Source organism: Carlito syrichta, unplaced genomic scaffold (assembly GCF_000164805.1).
Source record: "Carlito syrichta isolate Samal-C Ts95f unplaced genomic scaffold, Tarsius_syrichta-2.0.1 Scaffold315394, whole genome shotgun sequence".
Lineage (NCBI taxonomy): Eukaryota > Metazoa > Chordata > Mammalia > Primates > Tarsiidae > Carlito > Carlito syrichta.
The window spans coordinates 108,850-122,033 of record NW_007259490.1 but is presented as its reverse complement, the minus strand read 5'-3'; the positions used below and the strand labels follow the sequence as shown (position 1 = coordinate 122,033).

The following is a 13,184-nucleotide window of genomic DNA, read 5'->3' as shown; positions in this document are numbered from 1 at the left end:
GGCGGGTCTCGAACCCGCGGGCTCAGGCAATCCACTCACCTCAGCCTCCCAAAGGCGCGGGATTACAGGTTGAGCCACAGAGCCCGGCTATCTAGTGATGTCTTAACACACCCCTCGTGTCTTCGGTAATGATGGTGTAAACAAATCTACTGTATTGCCCTTTATACAAAAGCACAGCATATATAATTATGTATAATACATGATATTTGATAATGATAATAAACTACTGGCTTTTGTATTGTTTGTTTGTTTGTTTGAAGAGACAGGGTCTCGGCTCTATTGCCCAGGTTGGAATGCAATGGCACAATCACAGTTTGCTGCAGACTCCAACTTCTGGGCTCAAGTGATACTCCTGCCTTGGCCTCCCGAGTAGCTAAGACCACAGGACCATGTTACCATTGCCAGTTATTTTATTCTTTGTAGAAACAGGGTCTTGCTTTATTGTCCAGGCTGGTCTCAAAATCTTGGCCTCAAACAATTGTCCTGCCTTAGTCTCCCAAAGTGCCGGGATTACAAGTATGAGCCCGGTCAGTTTATGTATTTACTATATTTTTTATCATTATTTTAGAATGTACTCCTATTAAAAAATGATAACTGTAGGCCGAGTTTGGTGGCTCACACCTATAAGCCCAGCACTTTGGGAGGCTGAGGTGAGAGGATTACCTGAGCCCATGGGTATGAGATCAGCCTGGGCAACTTGGAGACACTTCGTTTCTACAATAAGTAAATAAATAAATAATTAGCTGGGTGTGGTAGCGTGTACCCATAGTTCTGGCTACTTGGAAGGCTGAGGTGGAAGGATTGCCGGAGCCCAGGTCAATGCTGGGGTGGCCGTGAGCACACCACTGTATTCCAGCCTGGGTGACAGAGTAAGATTCCAACTCAAAAAAAAAAAAAAAGTTAACTATAAAACAGCTTCAGGTGGGTCCTTTAGGAGAGATTCCAGAAGAAGGCATTGTTATCATAAGAAATGACAGCTCCATGAGTGTTATTGCCCCTGAAGACTTTCCAGTGGGACAAGATGTGGAGGTGGAAGACAGTGATATTGATGGTCCTGACCTTATTTAGGCCTAGGCTAATGTTTGTGTTAAAAAGTTTTAAAAAGGCCGGGGGGGTGGTTCAACCATGTAATCCAGAACTTTGGAAGGCAGAGGCAAGAGGATTGCCTGAGTCCAGAGGTTCGAGACCAATTTGGTGAGACCTCGTCTCTACAGTAAATAAAAAAATTAGCCAGGTATGGTAGCACATGCCTGTGGTTCTACCTACTTGGAAGGCTGAGGTGGAAGTATCGCCTCAGCACAGCAGGTTGAGACTGCGGTGGCCATGAGTGTGCCACTGCACTCCAGCCTGGCGACAGAGTGAGACTCAAAAAAAAGAAGAAAATAAGAGAAAAAGCTTACAGAACAAGGATATAAATAAAATATTTTTATACAGCTATACAATGTATGTTTTTAAGCTAAATGTTATTACAAAAAATATTACAAAAGAATCAAGAATATTTTTTGTTTGGAAATGAGGATTAAAAATATTTTTTTATAAATTTAGTGTAGCCTAAGAGCACAGTGCTTATAAAGTCTACAGTAGTATACAGTAATGTCCTAGGTCTTCACATCTGCTCACCCCTGATTTGCCCAGAGCAACTTCCAGTCTTGCAAGCCACATACCTGGCAAGTACGCTATTCAGGTATACCATTAAAAAAAAAATCTTGTATATATTTTTGCTGTACCGTTTCTATGTTTAGATACAAAATACCTACCATTGTACTAAAACTGCCTACAGTATTCAATATAGCAACATGCTGTACAGATTTGTAGCCTAGGATCAATAAGACTATATCATATAGCCTGTGTCTGCAGTAAACTGTACCATGTAGGTTTGTGTAAGTACATTCTATGATATTCCCACAATGACAAAAATCACCTAATGATGCATTTCTCAGAAAGTATCTCTGTTGTTTAGCAATGCATGACTGTGCCTTTCACCCAGACTCATCATTTTTTCCTCATTACTTTCTCACTGCTGAAGAATACATTTATGGCCAGTTCTAGAGAATGGCCCTTGATTTGAGTTTGTCTGGCATTTCCTCCGAATTTTTGGCAGAGAATTGCCTAAGTGATACTGTATCTTCTTCAATTTATAACATCAAAAGGCACTGTCAGGCATGGTGTCAGTCTGTCCCTACATTGGAGATATTATCTTTGAACATTTGTTCAAGGTGAATTTTCCAGATTTTTCCACTACAAAATTATCATTTGTAATTACTATGCAATGTATATGGCAATACTAAGCATAAATATCCTGTAATCCATCAAACATTTATCCAAAACTCCTGAGGATTCCTACCTGCATAAATTATTAGTTGACATTCCACTGTAAAAAGGATTCCCCTTCTTTATTTATTTATATTTTGTATACACTCATAGATTCCTTTTTTATTTAATAAGTTATAATCCATTTGTCAATACTCATTTTGATTCTAATACTGGCCTGGATTGACCAGTGAAAGTCTCTTTAGAAAGCTGGTCAGTGGAAGCTCTTTACTTTTCAGCACAAGTTCCAGGCTCTTCTTGGGCTTCCCCTACCCTAACCCCAGAATTAGCCATTTCTCTAATAGCATTGATTCTGAATTTGTTTTCAGACAGTTAAATAGAACAGACATTGAGTGTAAGAGGTGATGTCATGAATTCTGGGCTGAAGACTTGGAAGGGCAGTGTTGTCATCAACTTATATAAGCAACTATGAAAGTAGAGCAGGCGTGTGTATGTGTGGAGGAGGGGAGGTCAAACATTCCATTTAATCTATGTTAACTTGAAACATTAAATATACATCCAAACTAGTAGCTGGATATGAGAGTCTGGTGTCCAGGACAGAAGACTGGGTTAAAAATATAAACTCAAGCCTGGCTCAGTGGCTCAGCCTGTAATCCTGCGCCTTTGGGAGGCTGAGGCGAGTGGATTGCCTGAGCCTGCGGGTTCGAGACCCGCCTGGGCAGGGAGACCTCATCTCTACAATAAGTCAAAAAATCAGCCGGGCATGGTAGCGCATGCCTGTAATTCTGGCTACTCAGGAGGCTGAGGCGGAAGGATCACCGGAGCCCAGCAGGCCGAGGCTGCGGTGGCCGGGAGCGGCCACTGCACTCCAGTCTGGGCGACAGAGTGAGACTCCGACTCAAAAAAAAAAAAACAAAAAAAACAAATATATATATATAAAAACTCAGGGGTTTCTGATACAGAGATGGAATTTAAGCATGAGATTGGATAAGATCACAATAATATGAGTATATGTAGAGAAGAGCAAAAAAACAAGTACTAGGCCATGAGCCTTTTCCTCTAGAAGACAAGGAACTTCAAAGAGGACTGTCCAGGAATTTCTAGTGAGAAGGAAGAAAAGCCAAGAAAGCAAGGGATCCTAAAAGCCAAGAGAAATAAGAATATGGCATTAGATTAACTGAAAAGTCAAGTAAGATAACTGAACTGCCTGCTGGCTTTAGCAAGGCTAAATATAAGAACACAAGCTCCACATGGGCAAGGGTGTTTATCTGTTTTGTTCAATAACATATTCCACATTCTCAGAATGGGTTCTATAAGCACCTAATAAATATTTGCTAAAGAAAAAGAAGATATACAAAAGGCCAACAGGGACATGACAAGATGTTCAGTGTCACTAAACATCAGGAAAATGCAAATCAAAACCATATCTGTTAGGATGGTTATTATCCAAAAAACAAAAGACAACAAAAGTTGGTGAGGATGTGAAGAAACCGAACCTTTATGCATTGTTGGGAATGAAAAAGGATGCAGTTGCTATGGAAAATAGTACGAAAGTTCCTTAAATAATTAAAACTAGAACTACCAATTGATAGAGCAATCCTACTTCTGGGTATTTATCCAAAAGAATCAAAATCAGAATTTCAAAAAGATATTAGCACTACCATGTTCACTATAGCACTATTCACAACAGTCAAGATGGAAAAACAACCTAAATGTCCATCAACAGATGAATGGATAAAGAAAATATGGTATATAGATAAAATGGGATACTACTAAGTTTTTAAAAAAAGAAAATTCTGCAAGATGTGACATCATGAATGTACATGGAGGACATTATGCTGAATGAAATAAGTTAGTCACAGAAAGGCAAATAGTCCATGATTCCACTAAAATGACCTATCTAAAACCGTCAATTTCATAGAATCAAAGAGTAGAATGGTGGTTGCCAGAGGCTTGCAGGAGGAAATAAAATAGGGAGTTACTATTAACAGGCATAAAGTTGCAGTTAAAAAAGATGAGTAAGTTCCAAATATCTTCTGTACAACATTGTACCTATAGTCAACAGTATTGTATCATAAATTACAAAAATTTGTGAAGAAGGTAGATCTGCTCAAAGGGGACTTTTTTTTTTTTTTTTTAAAAGAGGGTACATCTCATGCTAAGTGTTCTTAGCACAATAAAAAAATTTTGTTGAGTGAATGAATGAACATGGAGGTGACTGGTGACCTTATTAACAAGAACAGTTTGGTAGAGTGATTGGGGGGAAAACCCTATTGACATGGGTTTGAAAGATATGGGAAGACAGGAAATAGGGACAGTAAGTATCAAGAACTCTTCTAAGGAACTTTGCAGCAAACAGAAGATCAGAAATGGGGCTCTTGTTGGCTGGTAAAGTAGAGGTCAAGAAGAGATAGATGACTGAAAGAAAAGCATGTTTTAGTAGTGAACAATCCAGTAGAGAGGGAAAAAATTACGTAGAAAAATGTTGTCGTCTTAGAGCAATATTCTTCAGCAGGTAAGAGGATGAGCTTTAACAGTAGATGGGTAATTCATCTTTAGTAACAATAGGAAAGTCAGAGTATACAGTTACAGATGCTGGTAGGTAGGTAGAGGTGATAGAGTCTATGGAAGACAGACCATCAACTAAAAGATGAGGGAAGAGGCTAGAGACTAGAAGAAAGTATAAAATAGTCAATTAGGAAAGTGGGAGAGTGAATGGACTAAGGAAATAAAGCATGACTGTCAGTCATAGTTAAAGACGTACTTGAAGTTCATGGTAAGGAAGTAATTTTAAAAGATTACATAAATCCCGGACAACTTATCCCAATGTCAGAAAGATACTCATACCCATTCCCTACTTTTTAAGTGCCTTGGTATGCTATACCACCTATCTTTATCTCATAATCTTTGTAAATTGTGTTTGAGTTGTTCAAACCACTGTGTTTTGAAGCAAAGTTGTTGTTGTTTGTTTGTTTTTAATTAAGCAACAGGGACTCTGTATCTCAGGCTGGGGTGCAGCAGTGCAAGCATGGCTCACTGCAGTCTCAAACTCCTGGGCTCAAGTGATCTTCCCACCTACATCAAATTCCAAGTAGCTGGGACTAGAGGTACACGCCATCATGCCTAGTTAAGTTTAAGAATTTTTTTAAATAGACAGGGTCTCGCTGTGTTGCCCAGGCTGGCCTTGAACTTCTGGCCACAGGCGATCCTCCTGCTTCAGTCTTTCGAGTTGCTGGGATTCTCATACTGCATCCAGCTTTGCTTTCCAAATTATTGAGAACTATGGTGCTAATTCTTAGTAACCTACTTGAAAAAAAAAAACCATTATGACATCTAGATCACTTTTTTTTTTTTTGAGTTGGAGTCTCACTCTGTTGCCCAGACTGGAGTGCAGTGGTCGCTCCCGGCCACTGCAGCCTCGACCTACTGGGCTCCAGCGATCCTTCCGCCTCAGCCTTCCGAGTAGCCGGAATTACAGGCACGCGCTACCACGCACGGCTAATTTTTTTTTTTTTTTTATTGTAGAGATGAGGTCTCGCCTGCCCAGGCGGGTCTCGAACCTGCGGGCTCAGGCAATCCACTCACCTCAGCCTCCCAAAGGCGTGGGATTACAGGTTGAGACACCAAGCCCGGCTAGTTTTTTTAAATTTATTGTAAAAACGAGGTCTCGCCAATTTGCCCGGGCTGGTCTTGAACCTGGGGGATCAGGCAATTACCTCGCCTCAGCTTCCCAAAGTGCTGGGATTACAGGCTTAGCCACCAAACCCGTCCTAGATCACTTTTTAATTGTATGAAAATAACTCAATTATAACACAAGGCAGAACTTACAGATGCAAGATGATAGAATCTTTCTAACAAAATAAAGTTTTTTAGTGTGGATGAAGCTAATTTGGTCCCTTTGCTTAGACTCATTACAAAAATGCTGGAATTAGTTTAGTGTTATTACACAAGGGTATAAAATTTAAATATTATTCACACTTATACAATTCTACATTTGGTTTTTCACTGCAACTGTGTGCTAGTATTAATTATGCATTTACAGAAATGAGCAATTCACACTTTCAAGAGGGTCTGATTAAATATGCCTTCTAATTTCAATTTCTTAAGTGGTTTACGATTTAACTTCTTAAATACATTCAACAAATCTTTTCTTTCTGGTTTGAAGTTTATGGCTTCCCTCTTTCTTCTCCCAACACCCCTACCATAAATAAGAAAGTCTTATAATGAGTTATAAGACTAGGAGAATCACAGTAAAAATAAAAATTCCTTATTATAACTTTTAAGTCTGTAGGTCCCAAATGGAGAATGAGGAGGTTGAAGAGTTTGTTAATGTTTCCAATATGCTGTAATTCCTGTCTTCTGCCACCTCTTTGGTTGAGAAACTGCTTTAGAAAATCCTCCTTTATATTAAAGAATGAGGAGGTTGAAGAGTTTGTTAATGTTTCCAATATGTTGTAATCCTGTCTTCTGTCACCTCTTTGGTTGAGAAACTGCTTTAGAAAATCTTCCTTTATATTAACAGCAAACAATTTCCAAAGCAATGCGTCCCCAAATTTAATTTGCAAACAAATTATCTTGAGGTCTTGTTAAAATGAGAACTTTGATTTAATAAGCTGGGTAGGGCCTGGGTTTCTACATTTCTTAAAAGTCCAGGTGATGCCAGAGTTTTTGGTCAGTGGATGTTTCAGAAGAAAGATTCTATAGAACAGACACATTTTCATTTGTGTCAGATTTAATCTTTGGAGATAGAATAAAGTAAGCTTTCAATTATTTACCAGTGGTTTATATATACTGTAGATTTATTTATTTATTTATTTATTTATTATTTTTGATTTGGAGTCTCAATCTGTCACCCAGACTGGAGAGCAGTGACCGCTCCCGGCCACCGCAGCCCTCGACCTGCTGGGCTCTGGCGATCCTTCCGCCTCAGCCTTCCAAGTAACTGGAATTACAGGCATGCGCTACCAGGCCCGGATGATTTTTTGATTTATTGTAGAGATGAGGTCTCGCTGCCCAGGCGGGTCTCGAACCCGCAGGCTCAGGCAATCCACTCACCTCAGCCTCCCAAAGGTGCGGGATTACAAACTGAGCCACCGAGCCCAGCTATACTGTAGATTTAATCCCAGCAATGCCCTTTGTTTTAAAAAAAGTCTCATTCTTGTTAACTGCCTATAAGTGTATGCACAGGGAATTAAAAACTAATACAAAGCAAAACTGTCTAAATATAGTAAATTTCAAATATCTGTTTGAAATTATCTACATCATTTGCTCCCTTGCACCAACCTAGAAAATGCTAAGCCAAATGTATATAATCAGATGTATGCTACCTTAAAAAATAATAATTCAAGATGTAAATAGTATTCTTACTGGATAACACTTCATTTTACTTTTTTAAAATGGGGCCATAATGTAAAAGGAAGACAATGATTTAATAAAGCACACTATACTTCAAGAGTACTTGTATTTTTTCTCAAATTTTTATTGAATTATTTGTGAATGAAATCTCAGAACATATAGCAATGTTTGTGAGTTAAAACTGATTTATATTATGCTTCAAGAGTAATAATGGGTAGCTGTAATGCCATGTGTACTTGCTTAAATCAACTGGGAAAAAAAATACAGAAAATGTTCTGAAAATTAGTCAATAAATTTACCTGTTCCTGGATGTTTAGAAATTACAGCTTTAGCCAATACTGTGCCCAATAGCTTTGAAACTGAAATCCGCACGTCATAATTAGAACCTTCAAAGGACTTAAAACATAACGTTGTCACACTGTCCAGGTCTGTACTCCACATAAAAATGGCTTCCTTCTGAAGTTCAAGCAGACACTATTCAAATGGACAAACAGAAATTAATAAAAAAATATAAATGTTAGGTTACGAGCTACATAAGTTGCAGAAACTGATCAAGGTCTATCAAAATAATGCACAAATGCAAATCTAATAAAATAATACACAAATGATCGTAGGAACAACAAATGAATACTTACTAAAAGTCATAGAGGTTATACTATATAAGCCAATGAACCTAAAAAAGGTAGAAGGAGGACCCAATTCTAACTGAGTAGGTTATTAAAAAATGCCTTAGAAACAATCTGTTGGCTAACAGCAACTAGGAGAGTAATTCCAACATTAAAAAAATGTACTGTATTATCTAACCAACAATGTTAAGATGATAAAAGCAAAACAAAAAACAAAAACCACTTGGAAACAACATAAACCTTACATGTAAATTTTAGTCTACATAATAACAAAGACAAAACATAGGGGAGAATGAATACTTAAGAGTCTGGAAATTTAAATTTCCTACCTTCTGACAATGTGTTGTTAACTGCTCAAACCTTGGGAAATTCAAACAAATTTGGGTCTCAGTTTCATATGTTAAAATGAGATAGTACTAACTGATTACCAAGATTACAGCTATAAAATCATGTACATGTCACTAATGCTTTCATAGAGATTGATTTAATTTTCCTTATATTAACTTTTAAAAGCCTGCTTATTAGATCATTTTACCTTTGCAGCAGCACAACGAACAGCCATGGATCTATCTGTTAAGCAGGATCTAGCAGCTTTATAAACATCTCTGTGGCAAGGTGCAGCAGTAGCTCCTAGTCCATTTAGTATGTTTTGTAGACTCAGCATAATCTCATATCGCCCTTGAGACTACCAGAAAGAAAAGAATTAAAGAATAAATAAGAAAATAATTCCACTGTAAAAATAGCATTGGTATTTATCCCCCACACTGGAGAAATACTCAGATTTTTGCATATACTATCTAGTCCATCCTGACATCAAGAAATAATAGTTTGTGTGTTTGTTTGTTTTTTAATTTGGAGTCTCACGACATCGCCTAGGCTGGAGTGCAGTGGCACACTCGCAGCTACCCCAGTGTGGACCTGCTGGGGTCTAGTGATCCTTTCGCCTCAGCTTCCAAATAGCCTGAACTACAGGCGTGGGCTACCACACCTGGCTAATTTTTTATTTATTGTAGAGACAAGGTCTTGCCAAGTTGCCCGGGCTGGTGTCGAACCTGCAGGCTCAGGTAATCTACTTGCATTGGCCTCCCAAAGTGCCGGGATTATAGGCTAAGCCATCAAGTCCGGCCTAGTTTCTATTTTATAAAGTATTTACTATTTAAAAAGTGTTACTTGTATACATTACATTTCAACACAATATAAATTTCATAGAGTTGATGTGAAGATTAAATAACAAGATTAAATAAAATTATATGAAAAGTACCTAGCACAAAGCTTGCATGTCATTTAAGCATTCAATAAATGGTTGCTGTAATATGAGGTAACATATTAAGAATGCCAGTCTGCCACCTACTAGCTATATAACCTTGGGCAAATTTGTCTCTATCGATAAACTGGAGGTAAGAGCATCTGCCTCATAAATTGTTGTAAGGGGGAAATGAGTTAATACATGCAAAGTGTCTGCCACATGCCACACATACAACAAATGCTCAATAGATCTGGAAGCTATTAACATCTTGTCATCATTTACTGATTAGAACAGTTTAACCCACAAGTTAAAAGTCTTAGCTACAGAATTTTAAAAACCTGGGTTTGGATGTGTCTCTGACCCTCAGTAGTTATGACTTTGGTTCTTACTTATTTCCTCTTCTATAAAATAAGGCTAAGACAAACCTCATGGGTAGACATTCACCACAGTGTCTGGCACATAGTAAACAGTAAAGAAATAGTAGCTGCTTGTATTATCAATGTTTTACTAAATAATTACAAGTGATTTCTATATCCTTGGAAGTTAAGGCCACTGAAGGGAGGTAAAGTTGAAGCAAGACGAAGAGCAGTATCAAGTATAATTTTCATAGTAATATTACTAATTTATATTTGTTTAAAGGAGCTCAAGAGTCACAGGTGGACATAATAAAATGATGCTAGTGAGAAACTTCTGAACTTTCTTGTATCCCAGTTTCAAATGTTGTGTATCACTGGTGGATGTGAATAAAAAGCAGGAATACCTTTTGATATCTGTGAAATGTTGTGGTGCCTGACCAACTAAATCATAAAGATCTAAAATAGGGAAGCAATAAAATACTTATCAAGATCTTCAAAATGTTTGATAGCTACAGAATGATAATCCTCTGTTAACCACGGGGCCTAAAAAGTAGCATAGGTAAGTCAATGGAGGTGGTTAAGTGGAAAAAAAGTTTAAAATGGCTACATCTGGTGGGAGTGGTGGCTCATGCCTGTAATTCCAGCACTTTGGGAAGCAGAGGCGAGAGGACTGCCTGAGTCCAGGAGTTCAAGACCAACCTGGGAAACTTGGTGAGACTTCATCTCTATAATAAGTAAAAAAAATTAACCAGACATGGTGGCCTGCATCTATAGGTCTAGCAACTTGAAAGGCTGAGGCGGAAGGATTGTCTAAGCCTAGCAGATTGAGGCTGTGGTAGCTGTAAGCATGCCACTGCACTCCAGCCTGTGTGAGAGTGAGAAACCGAATCATAAAATAATTAATAAAATAAAATGGCTACATCTCAGTAATTAAAAGTTCTTGTAGACATCTGTTTTTATTAATTTTTTTTAAAGATGGAATCTTGCTACATTGCCTTGACTGGTCTCAAACTTCTGGCCTCAAGTGACTCTCCCACCTTATACTCCCAAGGAGCTGGGATTACAGGCACAAGCCATCATGCCCAGCTGTTTTTATTTTAAAGGTGCTAAGTTATTTTTACTTACCAGGGATCACAGCTTTAAAACTTCTGATAAACATGTAAATACTTTAATTTCAAAACTGGTAAAATTATAGTTGGCAAGAGATTACCATATCTTATCTTAAAAACAAATGGTATTCCAGAGTATAAATGATACAACTATATCAATGAGGAAGATAAGGATGAAAATATAATCTCATGGCAATTAAAAGGTCATCCAATTCTGGTCACATGTCATCCCCATTCCTTCCCCCCAATTCCTTACCACCTTCTGATGCTAAATGCAGTAACTAATTTATCTATCAGGTATACATTGGTTACCAACTATGCAGTCCCTGGAGATAAGCACTTGCTCTGACACCAGTAAGCAGCATCAAATGGAAAATGTGGAGTGAGATATGAGAGCAGGGATGGATCTGCCAGTGGAATACCTTAGTTTTTGCTCACTTGAATTTATATGAATTCAAGAAATTCTATGAGTACAAGAAATTCTTTTGCATTATTATTTTTATAACAAGGATTCAATATACAGAGTATGTACTGTGTATCACCTAGCAATATTTAATTTATGGATATATTTATATACACTTCAATGTATGCTTATCATATATAAAGATCTTTTATTGGCTTAAGAAAGTACAGATCTATGTATGTTATCTTTTCATTATTTGGTTGACCTTGTAGTTACTTACCTCAGCACTCTTCATAGCTTTAAGAATATTCCCCACCGTATCAGTAAAGGTGTTACCCAGTATTCTACCCAACTTCTTGTACAAGGAACCCAAACATACCACAGCAGCACTGAAACAACATTTAAATTAGAAATCAGTCAAGGCTTAAAAAATATGAATAAAAAGATCTTATAATATGTAAGGGTGACTACTTAAAAAATCACTTTCTTGGTAATATCCTTTGAAACACAAACATTTTTAATTTTGATGAAGTCTCATTTATTTATATTTTCTTTTGTCAATTGTTCTTTTGGTGTTATATCTAAGAAACCACTGACTAATTCAAGGTCACAAAGACTTACTCCTATGTTTTTTCCCTAAGAGTTTTATAGTTCCAGCTGCTACACTTAGATCTATGACTCACTTTGAATTTATTTTTTTGTATATGATGTGATAGAAGGGTCTACCTTCATTCTTCTGTATATGGGTATCCACTCTGGCATCTTTTGCTGAAAATTTTGATTATTTAAAGTTGGGCACAGTGGCTTATGCCTGCAATCCCAGCACTTTGGGAGGCAAAGGCAAGAGGATTGCCTAAGCTCAGGAGTTCAAGACCAGCCTGGGCAACTTGGCAAGACCTCATCTTTACAATAAGTAAAAAAAATTAGCCGGTGTGCTGGTGCACGCCTACAGTTCCAGCTACTTGGAAGGCTGAGTCAGAAGGATTGCTTGAGCCCAGCAGGTTAAAGCTGTGATGGTCAAAAGTATGCCACTGAACCCCAGCCTAGATGACAGAGTGAGATGCCAACTCAAAAATAAATAAATAAATAAAAATAAACATAAAAATAAAAAAGAAAAGTGTGATTATATAATTTGAATTTGAAAGGAGAAAATTTTCCAAAATCTACCTTGTGGTTAAATCCTAAGGCATGACACATAGGTATGAAATACTTACACTTTCAACAAGAATAAGGATATATCAATCTTCAATTAATCTAAATCTTAGCCCAAAGATTCTACTCCCGCAAATTTGTTACAAAACAAAATTCTGCAAAACATTTCAACAGAACTCAGCTTCATACACTGGATAATTAAAGGTGAACTTAAAGATAATAGTAAAGATACGAAATAATGTTCTTATCAAGTATGAAATCTGAAAACTTTATAAGACAATACATTGTTATAAGGTAAAAATTAGATCAATACAAATTTCTATAGAATTACTACTGTAGAACCACACATGGCTCACTGACTTTTCTAAAAAAGATGATAAAAAAAACTAAATCCTACAGAAAAAGAATTAAGCTGTTCTTTTTAAGATCTTACAAGAGTGCTTTCCTATCTGATATTTATTATTGATTTTCACTACCGAAAACTAATAAAGTAAAAAAAGCATCTAAAAATGTGAAAAATTTTAAATATATTTTTCTTAAACACTCAACTGCTAAAATTGTAGGAAGATGTTTTGAATCTCAAATCTAGACTTTGAATATGCTTAAAATATATATATATATTTTTTGAGTTGGAGTCTCACTCTATTGCCCAGACTGGAGTGCAGT

At 37.2% G+C, this 13,184-nt stretch overlaps 1 protein-coding gene across 1 annotated transcript in view; it reads right to left on the bottom strand.

The window, feature by feature from the left end:
• LOC103275265 (HEAT repeat-containing protein 5A) overlaps positions 1–13,184 on the bottom strand; it is a 72,200-nt gene that overhangs the window by 55,507 nt on the left and 3,509 nt on the right. The window contains exons 3-5 of the mRNA XM_008072670.2: positions 11,647–11,755; positions 8,788–8,937; positions 7,926–8,100 (exon numbers count right to left, since the gene is read on the bottom strand). Coding sequence (XP_008070861.2) covers positions 7,926–8,100; positions 8,788–8,937; positions 11,647–11,755 — 434 coding nt within the window. The remainder of the gene's footprint in view (positions 1–7,925; positions 8,101–8,787; positions 8,938–11,646; positions 11,756–13,184) is intronic.